The 20089-nt window shown below is 32.8% G+C and overlaps 1 protein-coding gene across 1 annotated transcript in view; it reads left to right on the forward strand.

The window, feature by feature from the left end:
- Positions 1 to 20089, forward strand: part of NOL10 (nucleolar protein 10) — a 142990-nt gene that overhangs the window by 109887 nt on the left and 13014 nt on the right. The window contains exons 15-18 of the mRNA XM_074288237.1: positions 3653 to 3779; positions 9297 to 9376; positions 9548 to 9646; positions 11647 to 11736. Coding sequence (XP_074144338.1) covers positions 3653 to 3779; positions 9297 to 9376; positions 9548 to 9646; positions 11647 to 11736 — 396 coding nt within the window. The remainder of the gene's footprint in view (positions 1 to 3652; positions 3780 to 9296; positions 9377 to 9547; positions 9647 to 11646; positions 11737 to 20089) is intronic.

Below are 20089 nucleotides of genomic sequence, written 5' to 3' on the forward strand. Positions count from 1 at the left end.
TGGAAAGGATTTGTATCAAAATATAAGATAGAAAAACATTTTCATTATTTAGTGATTAGCTGAAAAACAATGAACCTAGGTTTTTTATTTGCACTTTTTTTGGGAGGATAGAGTACCATATAATTATATCAGTGTCAAGTGCCAAATTTTACTGCAACTTTTAAAGATGTTTCCAACTATTAACTATTTAAATTTAAATTTTCTTTTTTCTTTTGAACTTCATTATCATCAACCCAACATGACTTTCAGTAAAGAATTTTTTAAAAAATTTACATATGAAACCACGAACTTCTGTTACATATTTTTTTTAAATTTGAATTTAAAAATTTTAAATGCTAATAAGAAAATTGTCCTTTTTTGTGTCCTTAAATGAACTTTTTTTTTCATGTGTTTTTAAAATGTTTTACTTTATTTTTTACCAGTCTTATTCTGTATTTTTTAATAATAGCTTTTTATTTTCAAAACACATGCAAAGATTGTTTTCAACATTCTTTTTTTTTTTTTTTTTTAATAGCTTTTTATTTACCAGATATATGCATGGGTAATTTTACACCATTGACAATTGCCAAACCTTCTGTTTTTCCCCTCCTTCCCCACATCCCCCCCCCCCCCAGATGGCAGGTTGACCAATACATGTTAAATATGTCAAAGTATAAGTTAAATACAATATATGTATACATGTCCAAACAGTTACTTTGCTGTACAAAAAGAATCGGACTTTGAAATAGTATACAATTAGCCTGTGAAAGAAATCAAATATACAGGCGGATAAAAATAGAGGGATTGGGAATTCTATGTAGTGGTTCATAGTCATCTCCCAGAGTTCTTTCCCTAGGTATAGCTGGTTCAGTTCATTACTGCTCTATTGGAACTGATTAGGTTCATCTCATTGTTGAATAAGGCCACATCCATCAGAATTGGATCATCATATAGTATTATTGTTGAATTATATAATGATTTCCTGGTCCTGCTCATTTCACTCAGTATCAGTTCCTTTTCTCTTTCCCTTCTTTAAAATTTTTTGGGATATAAGCCCAGTTAATAACACTGCTGGATCAAAGGGTATGCACAGTTTGATAACTTTTTGAACATAGTTCCAAATTGCTCTCCAGAATGGCTGGATATATTCACAGTTGCACCAACAGTGTTTCAGTGTCCCTTCAACATTCACTCTTGCAAAATCTTATGTTCCAAACTTTTCTCCCTTCCTTTTCCCTACCCTCTTCCCCTAGATAACAAATAATCCAATATAGGTTAAACATATGCAATTCTTCTAAACATATTTCTACATTTATCATGGGTGCACAAGAAAAATCAGAACAAAAAGGAAAAAAATGAGAAAGAAAAGCGAACAAACAACAACAACAAAAAAGGAAAATACATGTTGAGATCTATATTCAGTGGCTATGGTTTTTTCTCTGTATGCAGATGCCTCTATCACAGTTGATCATCTAACATAGTCTTGTTATATAGCCCTTCTGTTCTTTGCAGAAGTTCTGTTGAGACTAGATTATTCTAGTTGCTGATATATTGTGGAAAGGCCTCCCTTTTTATTTAAGTTCTTCTCAGTGAGGTTCTTCACTTTTTAAGTGTTCTTGAAGATTTGTGAGTGCAGATTGGCCAGGAGGAGTGTGGTTGTGAGTTGAGTTTGTGGGTGGTCGTTTCTGAATCTTAATTGGCTAGAGTACAGGAGTGTAGCTAATGAACCATCCTTTATTTATTCGAAATTATATATACTTATTATACTCAGTTTTTTGTTTACTCATACTTTATATATATTGATTTATGATACTCATGATACTAGATATGTGTGCCTATTGTCTGGGGTTATGGATTTGTTAAATTGGTTCCTATGATTAACCTAAGATTGATATACAGTCTGTGGTTATTTGAGGTTTGGCATTTTACTCATTTATATACTAATAAATAACTTGGGAATATACTTGACAGGATCTGTTGTTGTCTTAGAGCAGAGAAAGAGACAAAACCCTTTGCAAAGATTAGAAGAAAAGATCTTTTTCATTTTTGACATGCTATGACAGTCTGTCTCCAGCCTTTTGAATGTTTCACTGACTCTTCCCCCATGCCTGAACTCTCTGTCCTCATGCCTGCCTTCTGGCTTCCCTGTTTTCCTTTATATGTCAGCTAAAGTCCCACCTTTGCTTCTTGACTTTCCTAGGCCTCCTTCATTTTGATGCCTTTTCTCTGAATCCAGTTCCAATGTGTCTTCCACTTATTTTGTCTCTCTACATAATTATGTTATCTCCTCCATCAGATTGTAAGTGCCTTAAGAGCAGCAGCTTTTCAGTTTTCTTTGTATCATCAGAATCTTGCAGATAGTAGGTACTTGTTGACTAAGAAGTAAATGTTCAAGGTGCAAGTAGCCTTGTAAAGAAAACTATTCAACATACAAGCAACAAAGATTTTAGTAAGCCATACTTAATACAAAAATTTCTTTTGCATAGGAAAGGAGTTTCTGAAAATTAGAGTTACATTTGCAGTTACCATAGATACTAATAATAATGATGATGACGATGATCATGATAATGATGATTATAGGCTTGATCCATAATTTGGGCTCAGTTCTTACAGGCTGAAATCTATACTTTAGGGGCTTTGCTAATGGTTAGATACACCATAGAAGTGAAAATTAGGCAAATAGATATGAAAACAAAGACCTCTCTGTGTTCATTTGATGCTGGATCCTGCTAGTGTTAGCTCCTTCGTTTCTTTAATTTGTCTCTTCTATTCCTTTCCCATTGCCACTGCCCTAGTTTTAGGTTCTCCTTATTACCTGGAACATTGCAATAGTTTAATAACTAATGAATTTCAGTCTTATCCTTTCCAGTCATCCTTGAAATGGCTGCCAAAGTAAATTTCCCAAAACACACTTAGTGTCTTCTTGTTTCTTATATAAATAAAATTAAAATTTCATAGATTAATAATTAAGGCTTTCTTCTGGCTCTAGTCAGTTGGAGCTCTGTTTCTGCTCATCTGGACTACCAGATCACTCTTGAACCCATGTAGCCTTCCCCTACCCCATAATATTTTGATCATGGGCTTACTCATCCTCATGGAATTTTTCTGTTTTCAACTGCTGAGATGTTTCTTGTCTTTCATGACCCAGCTCGGGTTCTGCTTCTTCCTCAAAACACCACAGGGTCACTGATCTAGAGCTGGGAAGGACCTCTGAGGTCATCTAGTCCAGTCCTCTCATTTTACAGAGAAAGGTAACACAACTTTCCCACTTTCACATAGACAGAAGTAACAGAGTCAGGATTTGAACACCAATGCTGTCTTCCATTTTATTAGTCTCTTTAGTGGATTACATTGCTTTTTTTTTGTCCTTTTAGATTCAAGTGATTATTCTCTGCAGAAATTGCATGATTTTTTTTTTAACCTTTTCTGTTTCTTTATTTTATTTTTCTTTTTTATAGATATTTGTAAAGATGTCTTATTGTCCTCTTGCTGGGAATTCTAGAAGGGTAGAGAACTATTATAGTTATCTTTGTACCCCTTCTGGGTACAAACCTAGGCCTCATATTTATTAGTCACTTAATAAATTTTTGTCACTTTGACTGGAACATAGGATTTTTGTCAAGCATCAGGGTAACTGTTCGTTATCTAACTTTATTGTCATGTATACTCACAGGTTTTGGGTCCTGCTCCTAGATGGTGTTCATTCTTAGACAACTTGACTGAAGAATTAGAAGAGAATCCAGAAAGCACAGTTTATGATGATTACAAATTTGTCACCAGAAAAGATCTTGACAATCTAGGTAAAAAAAAAAAAAAAAAAAAAAAAGTTATGGTCAAAATGTTTATTTTGTCTATTTTATTTCACTTTTTCTTTGTCAAGTTTTAAATATAAGTAATTACTGATAATTCCTTTATGTTTTTTTCCCCCCTGAGGCGGGGGTTAAGTGACTTGCCCAGGGTCACACAGCTAGGCAGTGTTAAATGTCTGAGACCAGATTTGAACTCCTGAATTCAAGACTGGTGCTCTATCCACTGCGCCACCTAGCTGCCCCAATTCCATGATATTTTGATGTGGGCAGAGAGTAGCTATATATTCTCAGCTGAAATAATATGCTCTCCTGTATAGATTATAGTCATATTTATTATCTTTTCTAACATCATCAGAAATGAAGTTCTTACTTGGCCTTGGGATTCAGCCTTAACTTTTTTGAAATTATATTTAATAGATATAGGTAATATTTTTGTTTATTCTTAAGATGTTTAATTCCTGCTCTTTTCTTTTTTTTAACATATACTGTAAAATTCCCAATTACTTCTCTCCCAGAAAAACATGATAGCCAGCAAAAACAAAGAAATATTTTGGCTATATCTGAGAATATGAAGGTGACTTCTATCCATTGTTCACTACTTCTCTTGATAGGTGGGAAGAACCCTTCACCATTCAGTCTATAACCACTATTGGTTATTTATCTGAATTTGTTTATTTATTCAGGGAAGTCTTTTAATATTATGAATTTTCATTCACATTATTTGTTTTTATTATTGTATTATTTTTCTTTGTCATTATGGTCACGATTTAAATTGTTCTTCTGGTCCTACTGAAGCTAATTTTAATTTCATCCCTGAAGTACTAATCATTTAGGATTCTATAATAGGACAGGGTAACATTGGACTAAATATTTATTCATAGTAAGAGTATCAAGGACATGCTCAAATAGATTGTACATGACACCCCTCAGATCCTTTAAGGCAATAATGTTAAACTCAAATAGAAGTGGGGCCACAAAACCATAGAAAAGGATCTCTAAAAACTGCATATTGATTTAGGAAATCACATTACCATTATCTGTGTTTCATTTAATTTTATTTATTTTTTAAAGTATTTCCTAATTATATTTTAATCTGATTCAGACCATACCAAGGAGTGCCATGGACCACATATTTGACATTTTTGCTATAGAGGATATCCATGCTTTGGGGGTTAGATTTAAGATTAACTTTAAGATATTTTTTAACAATTAAAATTTTAATTACTGTAATTCTAGCTTAGTTAATATTTTAAGGTTTTTATTGTTGAGTAAATACTTGAAATTACATTGGCATTTAAAAAGAAAAATCTGGCCAAGTAAGGAGTGATATGCCATCTGAGGAAACCAGGTTTTAAAATACATCATTACACTACATTAAGTAATATCTTTCCTGTTTCTGCATTAAAGAAAACATATTTCCTGACAAAATTATAGGTAGAGTAAAAATGGAATAAGTCATTCAGAATGAGAAAACTTGAGGATCGTTATCACAGATTTGAACAAAATTTCATTTTCTTTGTATGAATGTCTTAAAAATAATATTCTAGTGGATAAAACTAGAGTAGCTATTAGTAGATAATTAAAAGTTATATTTTAATCACACCTAATCTTTTAGCATATCATTTTTCTTTACTTTTTTCACAATTTGCATTTTCCTTCTTTCTTTCCTTCTTTCTTTCTTTTGCAGTTGGAGTTAAGTGACTTGCCCAGAGTCACAGAGCTAGGAAGTATTAAGTGTCTGAGGTCAGATTTGAACTTAAGTCTTCCTGATTTCAGAGCTGGTGCTCTATCCACTGCACCAACTAGCTGCCCCAGCTTCTTTTCTTTTAATTCCAGAATGATAAAAATAGTCTTTTATTTTCTGAGTGCTAAATTTGAAAATATTGGCTGACTTAATATTGGATACTTTTACAATGGGCTAGATCAGTCTTTTATTGCATTTTGTTTTTGAACTATTCTAAAAATATACAAATCTATTAATAGTTATTTGTTTAGGACTCAGTCTCTCTGTAAGTATACATATATCCGTGTGTGTGTGTGTGTGTGTGTGTGTGTGTGTGTGTGTGTGTGTGTAGAAAGAGACAGGCAGAAAAGAAAATGTAGGTACTACTCTGCTCATTGTTAAGAGTTAAATATAAGGAAGTATGTATTCTTTATAGGAGCAGGTGACAACGAATGTAAAACACATATAATAATTGTCCTTGATTAGCTTTGATTGACTATTTTTTTCCTTTTTTTTTTTAATAAGAGATGACTTTTTGAAGGTAAGTGGTAGGAAGGACCATTTACATGGTATTTTAAAGGTTTGCAAAGTGTTAACATATCTATTTTTATATTTCAATTTTCCTGTGGGATATTGTACCCACTTCTATGGATAAGGAAACTAAGTCAAAAGAAGTTAATTGATTTTCCTAGGCCATATAGCTAGTTACATATTTGAGGCTGAATTTGAACTCAGGACTTCCTGCCTTCTATATAAAAAGCATCATTTAGAATCTGCTTGAGCATGTCTAATGAAAGATAAGGAGCTCACCTCATGAGACAGTTCTAATTGTCAGGGAGTTTTACCTAATACAATAAAAATAACTTCTTTTTTTGCAACTTCTACCCAAATATGTATCCATTGGTACTATCAGTAACCTTTAAGATTTTGGGCCTATTTTCATCGCTATGAAAATAGCACAAAAGTTATAACTAATCCTTAATAATTCTCAGTATGAATAAATATTTAGTCCAGTGCTACTCTATGCTCAATATGGCTGCACTATACTAGCTATATGAAACTTGTAGATTAAATGATACAGGGAACATCTGCTGGGAAAACTCCCTTTTCCAATGAAAGTCAACACATTCTTTGCAAATTTTAGTTGTAGAAAGTTATCTGTCTAAAATACTGAGAGGTTAATCCATTTCCCCAGGGTCACATAGCCAATAGCTTTCAGAGGCAAAACTCAAACGTGATTAGCTCTTCCCAGCAATTATTTGCCTTCATTTCCCAGCATGGTATAATAAACAATGTAAAAATAAAAGATATTAACAGAATTTTAACTCTTAAAAAGTAATATACATTTTACCTTTGTATCTAAAGGGGAAAAAAAATATCCCTATTACATTAAAATCTCTTGGGATAACTAGAAAAGCAATAATTTTTTGTTTTAATTTTCTTATTTCTGAGTTTTAAGAAATAGTAACAAATGTATCGTGAGGAGATTAAATATAATTTTCTTTAGCCCATGAACTTTTTAGCATCAGCCTTCTTCATCTTCTAATGGTTTCTCTTGGTCCGAATTTAGCTTCTTTTGGGGAGCAATGGTTTTTGTGTGACAGAGAGACTTCTTATCACATGGCTTCATATTTATATTAATTTAAAGGTTGAAATAGAGCTGATCACATTACCACTGGGGAGAATTAGGCACTCTGGTCAAGGGACAGGATTTGTCATCATATGCATAGGATAGATTGTACTATCTCCTATAGTTTGTATAAGCTATACTTTGTAAAATTTTGACAACTTAAACCAAAACTTTTTTCTTTTTTCTTTTCTCCTTTTATTTAATATTATCCTCCAATTATCTGTAAAAACAATTTTCTGTATTGCTTTTGTAGATTCAAACAGTGGAACAAGATTTTCTTTCAATCCCCATATTTTAATAACATTTCCTTACAAGACAACTTGGACTAGACCCATAATTGAATTAGAGAGAGAACTGAGCTAGCTCCAGAATTGAATCATAAGATGAAGTCAGTTTGGTTCACTAAGTTTCCACAATTAGCCACTTGCTATCTTAATCCTCTCAATTCCTTCTACAGACAGTTGGAAGACCAAATTAGGTAGCTATTGCAGAAGTCCAGGGAAGAAATTATGGGAGTCTAAACTAGAACAGTCTCCATGTGAATGAAGAAAAATGAATAGATGTGGGAGATGTGAAGTTAGCATGATTAAGACTTGGTGACTAATTGGATGTGGGTGGTGAGGGAAAAAAGATTCAGTCATAACAATAATTCAGATCTTGGTGACTAGAAAGACACTATTGTTGTCTATAGAAAAAGCCAAGTTTAGAAGAAGGGATGAGCTTGGGAAGAAGCTGAAAAGGTTTTGGTTTGGCTGTGTTAATTTTTTGTGGGTGATAAGGCAGATGATTAGAAATTCAGATCCTTATTTCAAGAGAGTAGAGCTAAATATATAGATTTTGTAGTCTTTGTAAAGTTGATCATTAAACTCTTGGTGATCAGATGATTGAGAGAAGTAGAGAGAGAAGAGGGAAAAAAAACCAAAATCTGAACTTTAGGGTACAGTTATATTTGATGCTTAAAAGAAGATAGATGCACTTAGATAAGTAGAAGGAACAAGGAAGAAAAGCTTAGGAGGCTTACGTCTAGGAGGAAAAGACTATTCGGGTGAGGGGGTAGTACATAGAATGGTAAAGAGAGAAAAGCATTTCAGATTTAGTATCTAAGAAATGATTATTAAACTTAGCATAACTTTAGTAGGGTGGCTGGATCAAGGGCCAGATTATTTATAGTTTAGATAGAATGGGAGATGAGAAGGAAGAGGCAACAACATTCTGGGAGTTTCATGGTGAAAGGAAAAGATTGCCTCTGGAGTCAAATGCATACTCTTCTATTTCTCATTTAAGCCTATCATACATAATTCCTTTCAGATACTTTATGGTCAAACCAAACTGGCTTTTTTCATGTTCCTCAATTCTCTCCTTGCCTTTACACCAGTTCTTTCTTCTTCTCAGAAAGTTTTCCAGCTTTCCCCAAATGTAGTTCTTAGAAGCCCTAGTTTCCATCATTGCTTAGCACAATCCTTTTCTAAATGATTTCTATAGCTATTAATGGACTTCAACCTCTCATTCCATCTCTTCTGAATTACCTAGTATTTATGTTGTATATATTTGAATGAACACACATGCACACATTCCCTGAGAGAATGTAAGATCTTTGAAGATACTTTAAATTTTGTCCTTGTTCAGTGTCTAGCACAGAACAAAATTAGCTTAATTCTTGTTGACTGATTGACCCCATTAGCATGGCTTTATTTTTTTTTTTTTAATCACTTCAGTTTCATGTGAAGAAAGAAGTAGATAATGAGAATAATAGAGTTAGATTTTTATCTTGTTCACTTTCAAAACTCAATAAATATGAAACTTTAGCAAGTCATAGACTTTCCTTTTTTTTAAAATTATTTTTTTAGATCATGACTAAAGTATTTGTTAAAAAGATATATCTTGCTTATCCCAAAGTACAACATCCTAAATTCTACTTAACTCAAGATGATTTATTTTCACTATTACATTTGTTACTTAATATTTAAAATAACTAATTTATATTAGTGGGATGAGGAACATATAGAGCTTTTTAATCTCCTTTCATATAAAGGTATAGCAATGTTTATGACTAATACAAAGTAAATGAATCAAATCATATAACAGGATTTGTGATATTGTAATCAAATTTAGATAAGGTGTTTTTCTCTTAAGTGAATTTTTTTATTCCTCCTAGGTCTTACACACCTCATTGGATCACCTTTACTCCGGGCATATATGCATGGTTTTTTCATGGATATAAGACTTTATCATAAGGTAAACATATGATTAACATGAATTCAAGTAGGAAACTATAAATGCATATGCATATATTATATATTTTCTCATACATATTTTCATAGTATGCTGTTTTAAAGAATGTCTTTGTTCTGTACCTCCAAAGCCTGTTAGTTATATTGCCTGTCTTTAAATTTTTCTTATAAAAAGGTGAAATTGATGGTAAATCCATTTGCTTATGAAGAATACAGGAAAGATAGAATTAGACAGAAGATAGAAGAAACTCGTGCACAAAGAGTCAAGTTAAAGGTAAATATTCCCACTTTTGAAGTTTACTGAAGGAAGCATTCCTTTTTAAAAACAAGATTGTATTTCACAACACTTGTATTATTTAGGTTTTTATCATGTATTATACTGCTTGTTTTTATATGACATAGAATTGACATCTTTAAAAAACTATGTATTTATTATTTTATATAGGAGTCCTGTGGCATAGTGAACAGGACTTCCTGACTAGATCTGTTGCTCCATTTATTGCACCACTTAGCTGAATGTGCTTATTTAAAGATCATATTTTAGTTTTGTGGGTGGGTATACTTTCTAGTTAATATCTATTTATGACGTTGGAAATCTGCCAAGAGAGGATGATTTTAATTCATTCTAAGAACATCTGATAATCCTTGTGAGTTTTTACTTTTCCCTCTTCCCCTTTCCCCTTTCTCTTTTTTTTTCCTTCTATGCTGTTATTGTTTGTTTCCACAATGGTCATTTCTTATGCTCTTTTGATATTTTAGTACATTTGTCTTTGGCCATGACAAAAATTCCCAAGGCTACAAACAATAACTGGTAACTGGCCTCTTATGCATGTTTGTAGATAAGAAATTTTTGGCAATTTTGTTATTTATCATTTAGAAGAAATAGAAAAATAATTTGTGTTTTAAGTTGTTTCAAGATGTTCCTATTTTTCTTCACTCACAATTTATTAGTTATTAAAATATTACATGGGATAGAATGGAGTAAATTTTTTAAAAACTTGATTTCATACTATAACCTAAAAAGCTGAATAAAAAAAAGCAAACTCCATTTATTTATTTATTTTTAAAGAATAGCCTTTTATTTTCAAAGTGTGTACAGATAATTTTCTGTATGCATGCTTGTAAAGCCTTGTGTTCCAAATTTTTCTCCTTCCTTTCCTTCCTTCTATCCCCTTCCCTAGACAGCAAGTAATGCAATATATATTAAATATGTGCAGTTCTTTTATCATGCTTCACAAGAAAAATCAGATCTATAAGGGGAAAAAAAAGAAACAAAGCAAGCAAATGACAAAAAAAAAGTGAAAATACTAAGTTGTGATCTACTAAGTGTGTAAGTAAGTCCTCTTTCTGGGTGCAAATGGCTCTCTCCATCACAAGTCTGTTAAAATTGGCCTGAATCACTTCATTGTTGAAAAGAATCACATCCATCAAAATTGATCATTGCATATTTTTGTTGTTGTTGCTATTTACAATTTTCTCTTGGTTCTACTCACTTCACTTAGCATCAATCTCTCCAGGTCTTTCTAAAATTCTGCTGACCATTTCTTATGGAACAATAATATTCTATAACATTTATATACCATAACTTATTCAGCCATTCTCCAACTGATGGGTATCCACTCAGTTTCCAGTTCTTAAGCAGACATTAAAGGAAACATTATTTAAAGAATTGGGTGATTCTCATAGTTTTCCTTTTGGAAGCTCGAGAGTTCTGAAGAGTATGGCCTCTCTTGCCCCATAATATGTTTCAGACCTATTGTCTTATGTTAGGCTATATTCAGCTTCTTTAAGTTTGTCCTGTATCTTGGACTACAGAAATTGGGGAAGAGGAGGAGTAAGGTCTTTTAAAACTATCAACAGATCTTTTGGAAGCTTACTTCTAAAATGTGGTGTGTCAGGACTAAACTAATTCCTGCTGTAATCAACAGATTAATAAAAAATAGTTGTGGGTAATTTTACCTTTTTAAGTTTAAAAATTACCTTTATTATAAACTTGTTCCCTTAAAAGCTATCTTTTTAAGTTACTAGAAAAAAGACAACATGAGTTAAAGTTCATTTGACATACAGTTTGCAAACATGATCAAATAATTTAACTTTTCATTACTCCCATGTAATTCTCTAAGAGTTCCTGGTTTATGTAGGAGGAAGAAATTTCTGCCATGGGAATTTCCTATGCTAATGAACTCATAGATGCAAATATCGTTTCCTCAAAGCTAATTTTTAAGTGTCCATGAAATATATTTTTAAACATCTTTATGCTCCTTTTTCAAATAGAAACTTCCCAAGGTTAACAAAGAACTGGCTCTCAAGTTAATGGAAGAAGAGGAAGAAAAGCAGCGGTCTGTTTGGAAAAAGAAACTTAAGGTAAAATTATGTATGAATGGGGGAGTCCACAGTGGATATTGTTTTTAAAAATTATGTTACTTCCAGAATACATTAGATAGTGGATTTATCATTAGAATATTAAGATTTATTTTCATTGCCAATAGTCATCTCTTCCTGGATTTTGGACCTAGACTAGTCATTTCTTTTGTGATCATAGGATCATTTTTCATTGTAGAAAATAAAAAAAGTTTTCCTTTAATTATCTCTCCTTGATCTATTTTCCAGGTCTTTTGTTTTTCCAATAAAAATTTCACATTTTCTTCTGTTTTTTTTTCCCCCATTCTTTTGATTTTGTTTATTCTTTCTTGATGCCTCATGGAGACATTAGCTTCCAAACTTGCCCAATTCTAATTTTTAACAATTTTTTTTCTTCAGTGAGCCTTTTGTACCTCCTTTTCCATTTGCTCAATTCTGCTTTTTTAAACAGTTTTTCTCTTTAGTGGATTTTTTTTTTTTTTTTCCTGAGGCTGGGATTAAGTGACTTGCCCAGGGTCACACAGCTAGGAAGTGTTAAGTGTCTGAGATCATATTTGAACTCAGGTCCTCCTGAATTCAAGGCTGGTTGGTGCTCTATCCACTGCGCCACCTAGCTACGCCCCCCCCCCCCTTCTAAATTCTTACATGGCCTGAGAACAATCCACATTTTTCTTTGAGGCTTTGCATGTAGCTTCTTTGAATTGTTACTGTCTTAATTTTGTGTTTTTGGATTTTCTCTCTCACCAAAATGGTGAGTTTCTTTGGTTAGATTCTTTTGTTGTTGTTTGCTCATTTTTTCTTCTTTTTTCTTGAGTTGTGATTTTATGCTAAAGTTGAATTTAGCTTCGAAAGTAGACTGCAGCGGGGTGAGAAGTGCAGGAGAGCTGCAATCTCTTAGTTCTTCTAAGGTATTATGATATAAGGAGAGGTATGCTCCATGCTTTTGTCTGAGTGACCACAAGCACTGTCTTCTGCTTGGAATTGCGACTAGGGTCCCCATTCCTACTAGTGCTCTGGGACTGCCAACGAGAACATTCAGATATGGGCAGTACAACCGATCCCACTGCCAATAAAGAATTCCTCGTAATCTTTTGATCAGTTTTTCAACCCCCTTACTGTCTATGGGCTCAGAACTCCAAAAACTATGCCATTTGGTTTAGTCACAGAGTTTTCTGTTGACTTGCAAAATTCTGCCTGCACTAGTTTGCGCTCCAATCTCAGTGAGACTTTCTTGCTAACCTTCTAAATTCACTAGGGCTGTCAGATTGTTTTATCCCATCCTTTTGTTGGTTTTGTCTCTGCAGAATTCATTTTGAGGCATTATTTTAATGTTGTTAGGAAAGTACTGGTGAATTCCCTCCTAGCCTTTATTCCATCATCTTTTCACTAGGTTAGAACTCTTTTTTCATCAGGTCAGTAATCATTGATGAACAATTGAATGTAAAGACATTTTCCATATACTTCAAGCTTACCACTGTTAACTGTTTTTGGATTGATAGCTCTCTTAAGTAGAGCACAGAATTTCATGCATTGATAGACTGAAGGTACTGAATCTAACTTAATTTCTTTTGGGTGTGTAAAGGTAATCATGATATCAGATAGCTAAAGTTTAGGAGAAGTATTATGGTATTGTGATTATAAGACAAGATTTGGTAACAGAAGACCTGGCTGGGCTCAAATTCTGGCTTTGTTGTTTACTGCCTATATGACTTTGACCAAGTTCTTTCCATCCTCTGTAAATCTGTTGTTGTTCTGCAAATTGTGTGATTGAAATGGATTCTTTAGTATCTCTTCCAATGCTAAGTGTTATATTCCTGTGTGCTTATTCAGTTTTTGTGAGTATATTTTATAGTTTTTCTGGTCTTTCCTTTTTATGATCTCTAATTTCTTTTCTGTCTCAGTGTCTTAGCCTCAAGCAGTGCTCTTTCTAAACCACTAATTCCATGGTTTTTTATTGTCTGGTAACTCATAAAACTCATGCTTGTTAGAACTATAGTTGCAGAATTCAAATAGGATCTGAATGGAGGCCTATCTTCAGAGGACCATATGGATTTTGTGACATCTGTTTTTTGCTACTGAGAAGTTTTCTGATTTCCTTGTGATAATCTAAATTAGTGATCTGGTCAGAACTACCTAGCTTTATTTTTTCCTACCACAATGTTTTGGGTTTTTTTCTTTTTTACGAAATAGGCAATCTTTATTTTTATAATGATCACTTTGTTACTCTCTCCCTTTACTGCATAATTTCTGTAACCAGTTAATTGTCCTGTGGTAAAAGAAACTTCTTATCAGAAAACTTCATGTTATATAATCTCGATCCAAGAACATAACTAGTTCAGGTTGACAAAATTCTTTAATTGATAAAGGACGTCATGCTATTCTTGAGGAAGATTGAGAGATGTAGACTAGATAATAACCTGATTAGATGGATTCATAATTAAATAGATGGTCAATTTTAACATTTACTAATAGTAAAAATTTCATTATGGCAAGAGATCTCTGGTAGAGTTCTTAAAGAATTTGTGTTATTAGCTTTATTCAACATTTTGAAAAGTAACTTTGACATAGATAGAGATGGCAATGCTTATCAAGTTAGCAGGTGATATGAAGTTAGGAAGACTCACTACTACAGTGGATGACAGAGTCAGGATCCATAAGATCCTAACTGGCTAGAGAATATTACACTAGTATGGTGAAATTCTGTAGAGATGACAGTAAGAGCTTAAATTTGGATATATGTCTCCCTCACACAGAAGTTTGTCTAAGTAAGTTTTAGTGATTTTTTTTTACTTCAAACTCAGCAGGACTTAGCTCTGTTGGTGGGACAGCAAAAGCTACTAAAGTGATCTTGGGCAGCATGAGCACAGCCTCCCAAGGATAAAGGAGATAATACTCTTTCTACATTAGATCTCATCTGTAGTATTGTGTTCAGTTCTGGCTACTTCAGTTTAAGAAGGACATTGATAAGTTGGAAAGTATCCATGGAAAGGCAAACAATGGTGAAGGCCTTCGAAGATTAGTGGATGTTTAGCTTAGAGAAGATTGATAAGTTGGTTCTTATCAGATATTTGAAAATTGTCCTTGAAGATAAGTGATTAGAACTTGCTCTTTTTGACCCAAGGGTAGAATCAGGATCAATAGAACTTGCTTGAGAAGTCAGTTTAGGCTTGATTGCAGAAAGAATTTCCTGATAGTAGGAAATTCTAGTTAGAGAAAGTAGGAGAATCTGCCTTGAAAGGTGGTGGTCAGTTCCTTCATCTTGGGGATCTTTTAGCAGGGGCTAGATAAGTTATGGTGAAGATTCTTCTCAGCTATGAATTGGACTAGATGCTAAGCTTCATACTTTCAAGTTCTGTAATTCTTTGATACTTTTGTTAAAATATTAAAGTATACTTCTGCTCCTCTTTCCAATCAGTTTTCACAAATTCACTATTCCCAGTTTTTTAGTGTTAACACTTTTTATTCTTATTCTTTTGTTCTGTTTGCATATCCTTTGTGCTTTGAACATTTTTTTTCTTCTAAAGTCAAATAAGTTACTTATAATAATATATTCCAAGAATTCTAAAAGTCTACATCCAGCTTTTTTTAAGTGAGTAGAATTTAGGTGTTTACCCAGAAATGCTGCTGTGACCTTTTTTCTGCTAGTAGTTTTTATAACACTATTCCTTGAACATTTGCAAAAATCGGTTGGTAGTTTATATCTTTATAGTTTTAACAGGTCTACAAATTTAATTTGTAGGTGTGTTTAACATATATTTAAACATGCATATTATATAGTAACACCAAACTAGTTGTCATGTAAATACTGTTTGCCAACAACCAGAGCTTCTAGGTTGTTTGCTTTGCTTAAAAGATTCAGTGTGATTTTAATGCCAGTCAAAACTAAACAGCTATAATTGGGACAGGTAAGTGGATAGAGCACTGGTCCTGGAGTAAGGAGAACCTGAGTTCAAATCCAGCCTCAGACCCTTGATACTTATTGAGAGATTCTGGGCAAGTCACTTAACTTTGATTGCCTCACCAAAACTAAAAATAAAAACAAACAAAACCAAAAAATCCTACCAATTGTAATTAACCAGAAAGTGTTATTATATACTCTCCAAAACTAAATTTAAATTTGGATGAATATGCTATCATATTTCTGAAACATAACATCATCTGGAGAAAAATTTTGTATTTCTTTGTCCTTAGCAAAATTTTTTCTATTTTGTTATTGTGGCCTTTTAGACTTTGGGGGAAAGACCACGCAAATTAAAATTTCATTTTAGTAATTGTTTGCTTTGTGTACTTTTCAGCCCTGATGAATAATCAGAGGTTAGAGCTGTAAGGAACCTTGAAGATCATTTAATTAATTACTTAGTTTTACAGATGAGGAAACTGAGGCCTTTAAATGTTGTGACTTGGCTGGGACCCCATAGCTAGCAGAACAGAGGTTGTCTGGCTCTTCAATTTAATATTTTTCCTGCTGTATCCTTGTAGTTTCATCTTCCTATCAGCTCTATCCTGGTGGTCTAGACTTAAGAGAGCTTTATAAATTGGGTTGCCACAAGTTCACTATAATGAATAATTGAGTACGATAAATATATTTCCAGCTTCTCTAACAGTAACTCATTAAAGAAATTATCTGTCTGCTGTTTGTAGTTTGAATGGGGGATGGTGATGAAGATCTTAGAAATTCTTTTGGTCTGCCATCAAACAGCAAATCTTATCCAGATTTTTTGCATATTATTAGTAGTATTTTATGCAGTGTGGTCTGCCATATAAAATTCTAGTGTAAGATATCATTATACTGGCTGGTGCTTTTTAAAAAAAAAAAAAGAGATTTAGCTTTATGATAGCTCGCTAACCCAAGTCAGTTCATGAATTCATGACCCAGTGCTAATGACCCAGAAAAATTCTATTGATGTTCCTCATTCCCTATGAGAATCCACTGTTTTTGAAAGTCCTCTAATGATATCTCTGTATATAATGTAATCTCTGTATATTAAAGAACTTTCATTTGAGATTTTAAACAATAGGGTTATTATCATTATATCTGCCATTTTATGTAACAGACTACAGATATACTATCCCATTTTATCTATACAACAATAACATGATTATCTTCACAACTATCTCTGGAATAGTATTAAAGTGTCATAAACGTTTTACAGACACAGAAACTTAGAAAAATAGCTGAAAGACTAAATTGTTTTGTGAATGAGGAATGAATGGATTCAAGTCATAGTGAAGTGTAACCGTTTGCATGGAGTTGGAGATATTGAGGTAGAAGAAAAGTAACATAGATATTTCAAGACTGAGTGATTAGGAACAATGTCCTCACAGCAATAGGAAAGTTTGATAATGCCCATGTGGGCACTCATGTGAGTTGTTGGACAAGTTTCTGCCTTGAACACATACACACCTAATAAATATTTGAATGATTGAATTAGATAGCTGAGTCTTACCTATGAACTATTAAGCTATCTCTTTATCAGAGTATTCATTTAATTAAATAAAAAAAACCAACTCTGAGCTTAGCACCTAAGTCACTAGAAGTATAAAAACTGGTTCAGGTGTGAGCCTTTTTAATTTTTCTACTATATTTTCTTTATATTCCAATGAAACACCAAAAACATGAGCATTTCTCTATATAGTTTGGAACAGCTGAGGATTGTACACAAAATATTTAATCTCTATTATGTAGAATTTGCTTTAAATATATAATAAATTCAATGTGTAACTTCCAAAGCTGACATTTTTTTCCTCATTTCTATCCACTGAAGTAGTTTAGGTAATTTCTTTGAAATATCTGTGTATCGGCTGCTAGGTGGCGCAGTGGATAGAGCAGCAGCCTTGAATTCAGGAGGAGCTGAGTTCAAATATGATCTCAGACACTTAACACTTCCTAGCTGTGTGACCCTGGGCAAGTCACTTAACCCCAGCCTGGGGGAGGGGGGAAAGAAATATCTGTGTATCTGTGCATTCCTTTCTTTGGCTTATCTTTGATATTAGAATGAGAATAATAGCTGGCATCTTTGTGCTACAGTACAGTGTATGACTGATCTGTTCCTGCAGCTTCTGTCATGTTTAATGGCAGACATTGTCATATTAAATATCTCTAGGCCATGAGTGTTTCTTGGCTGGATATCTATGATGAGCTGTGCAGACAGCTTCAGAGATGATTAAACACCATTTTCAACTATCAAAATAATAAATCATCACTCCAGAGGTAAAAAGAACACTAATGTTTGTGAGCTGTTATTTCAAGCCAAATCAATTAGAACATTTAAAATGTTATCGTTTTTTAGCTTTCACCTTTCTAACTGGGAAGTGCTAATCTTTATGCTCATCTACTGTGTAATGATTTAATTGATTAATGTTCATAAATAAAACTCGAATATAAAAGGATATGAGAAAGTAGAAAAAACAACCACTTAATTCACAGTTCATATAAACATATCTCCCATGTATTATATGTTGTAATTACTGTAAAATAATTTTTTGCATAAATTTTTCATTAATGACAGGGATATTTCCTTTTAAATTTTTACTCTTGTGTTGAGTAAACTGGCCATCCACAAACTGGAAAATATTTCTAACTTTAATCTTTAGGTTTTCAAGACAGCTGTATAAACAAATAATTAGATGAGGAGAAGCTGAGTGGTAATATTTTTGCAACTGGATGAAAAAAATTTTTTTCATTTTTAAAATCTTCATTTAAAATACAATGGTCTTAAGATTTTTTAAAATCTCCAGACAAATTGAAGGCTGCCATATCTTATTAGCACCATGATTAAAGAATACCAGTTAAATAGCTCTCAGAATATTTTTTTGATATAATGATTTTTGCTAAAAATAATGATTGTGCCACTCATTAAGTCGACATATTAAAGTTTTTGTTCATCATTTAATTGGATTTTTATTATTTTCTTAAGAAAATATGTGTTACATAGTAGAAAGGAACAGAATTAATGGGAGGCTTGGGGTTTAATTATGACTGTACTATTAATTGATTTAATGTTGATTTTATTTTACCTCACTGACTCTTGGTTTTTTCGAAGTAAAATTTCTGTCAATAGATATTTTACTCTTATTTGCAAAGCATTTTACTAGAATAAGAGATAAGACATCAACTTTTCTGTCCAATTGTATGTTGATTAAAAGACAAATATGGAATGGGAACTAAGTGCACTAAAGAGATCAGAGCAAAATGAGATGCAGAATTTCAGAAGTAGAATTCATTTTTAGTTGAGGTGATCTTAAAAGCTTTTTTAGAAGAATTTGAGACTAGAAAATATGCAATTACTTGGCATTGTGGAATTTCACAAAGTTCAGTCTGTCTTTTATGTATTTTCTAGGTGACAAAACAAGCTGCTTATGTTTTGTTGTCAGTTGTTTCTTTGGATCCGAATTAATCAAATAGCACCTCACCTATCTGGAACATAGTTGAAAATTAGGAAATAAAACAAAACAACCCTTCATTTAGTCAAAATAGATAAAAAGTTTATATGCTTTTATTCATAAGAAACATCTTTTTTTAGAACCATTCTAGCTAGTTTTACATGTATTTTTAACAGATGCAGCAATATGATTTTATGGCACACAGTAGATTCAAAGCAGTTTTATCAGTGGTGGTGGTGCTGTTGCTGCTGCTGCTGCTGCTGCTGCTGCTGCTATTATAAGGAATGCCTTAGGCACTTAAACTGAGAGCAGTTAAAAAGTAATATATGATAGCCAATGAGCACTTCAAGGAAATACGGCAAGAATTCATAATGTATAGTGGTCTAGGTGGTTTTGCATCAAGTTTAGTAGTCCTACTCATAAGAGTACATGCTGAGGGTATCACTGTTGTAATGAATGTTAATAATTATGACCTTGAGTTATTAAGTAAACATTACAGAATACTAAATATTAGTCAATACTAAGCATCATCTGTTTAAGGAAGCAGGGATATATACACACATATGTCCATACATATACATACTTAAACGCATGCACCACACATTCATACACATTTGTACACACATGTATTTTAGAATTTTTTTTTTTCATCTAAATTAAAATAAAAATAATTGGAATCAGGAGCAGTTGGATACTTAAAACAATTTTTTTTTCCCCAAGGGTTTGCATAGTACCAACAACACTTGATGAGAATATGATACTTTAGAATCTACAAATACTCTGCTCACTGATTGCCAATGTTTTTCAGTACAGAATGGATAGAACCTTATACCCTATTCTCTGAAAATAAATAGGAAAAATTGCTTGTGTGGAATATTTCTAACTCCATGTATCTGTATGATTTTTTTCCTATCATCCTGAACTCTCCTTTTAATGCAATATTTGATTGCTATTGCATCAGAAATTTCATGAT

The sequence above is a fragment of the Sminthopsis crassicaudata genome, chromosome 2 (assembly GCF_048593235.1).
Source record: "Sminthopsis crassicaudata isolate SCR6 chromosome 2, ASM4859323v1, whole genome shotgun sequence".
NCBI classification, from domain to species: domain Eukaryota; kingdom Metazoa; phylum Chordata; class Mammalia; order Dasyuromorphia; family Dasyuridae; genus Sminthopsis; species Sminthopsis crassicaudata.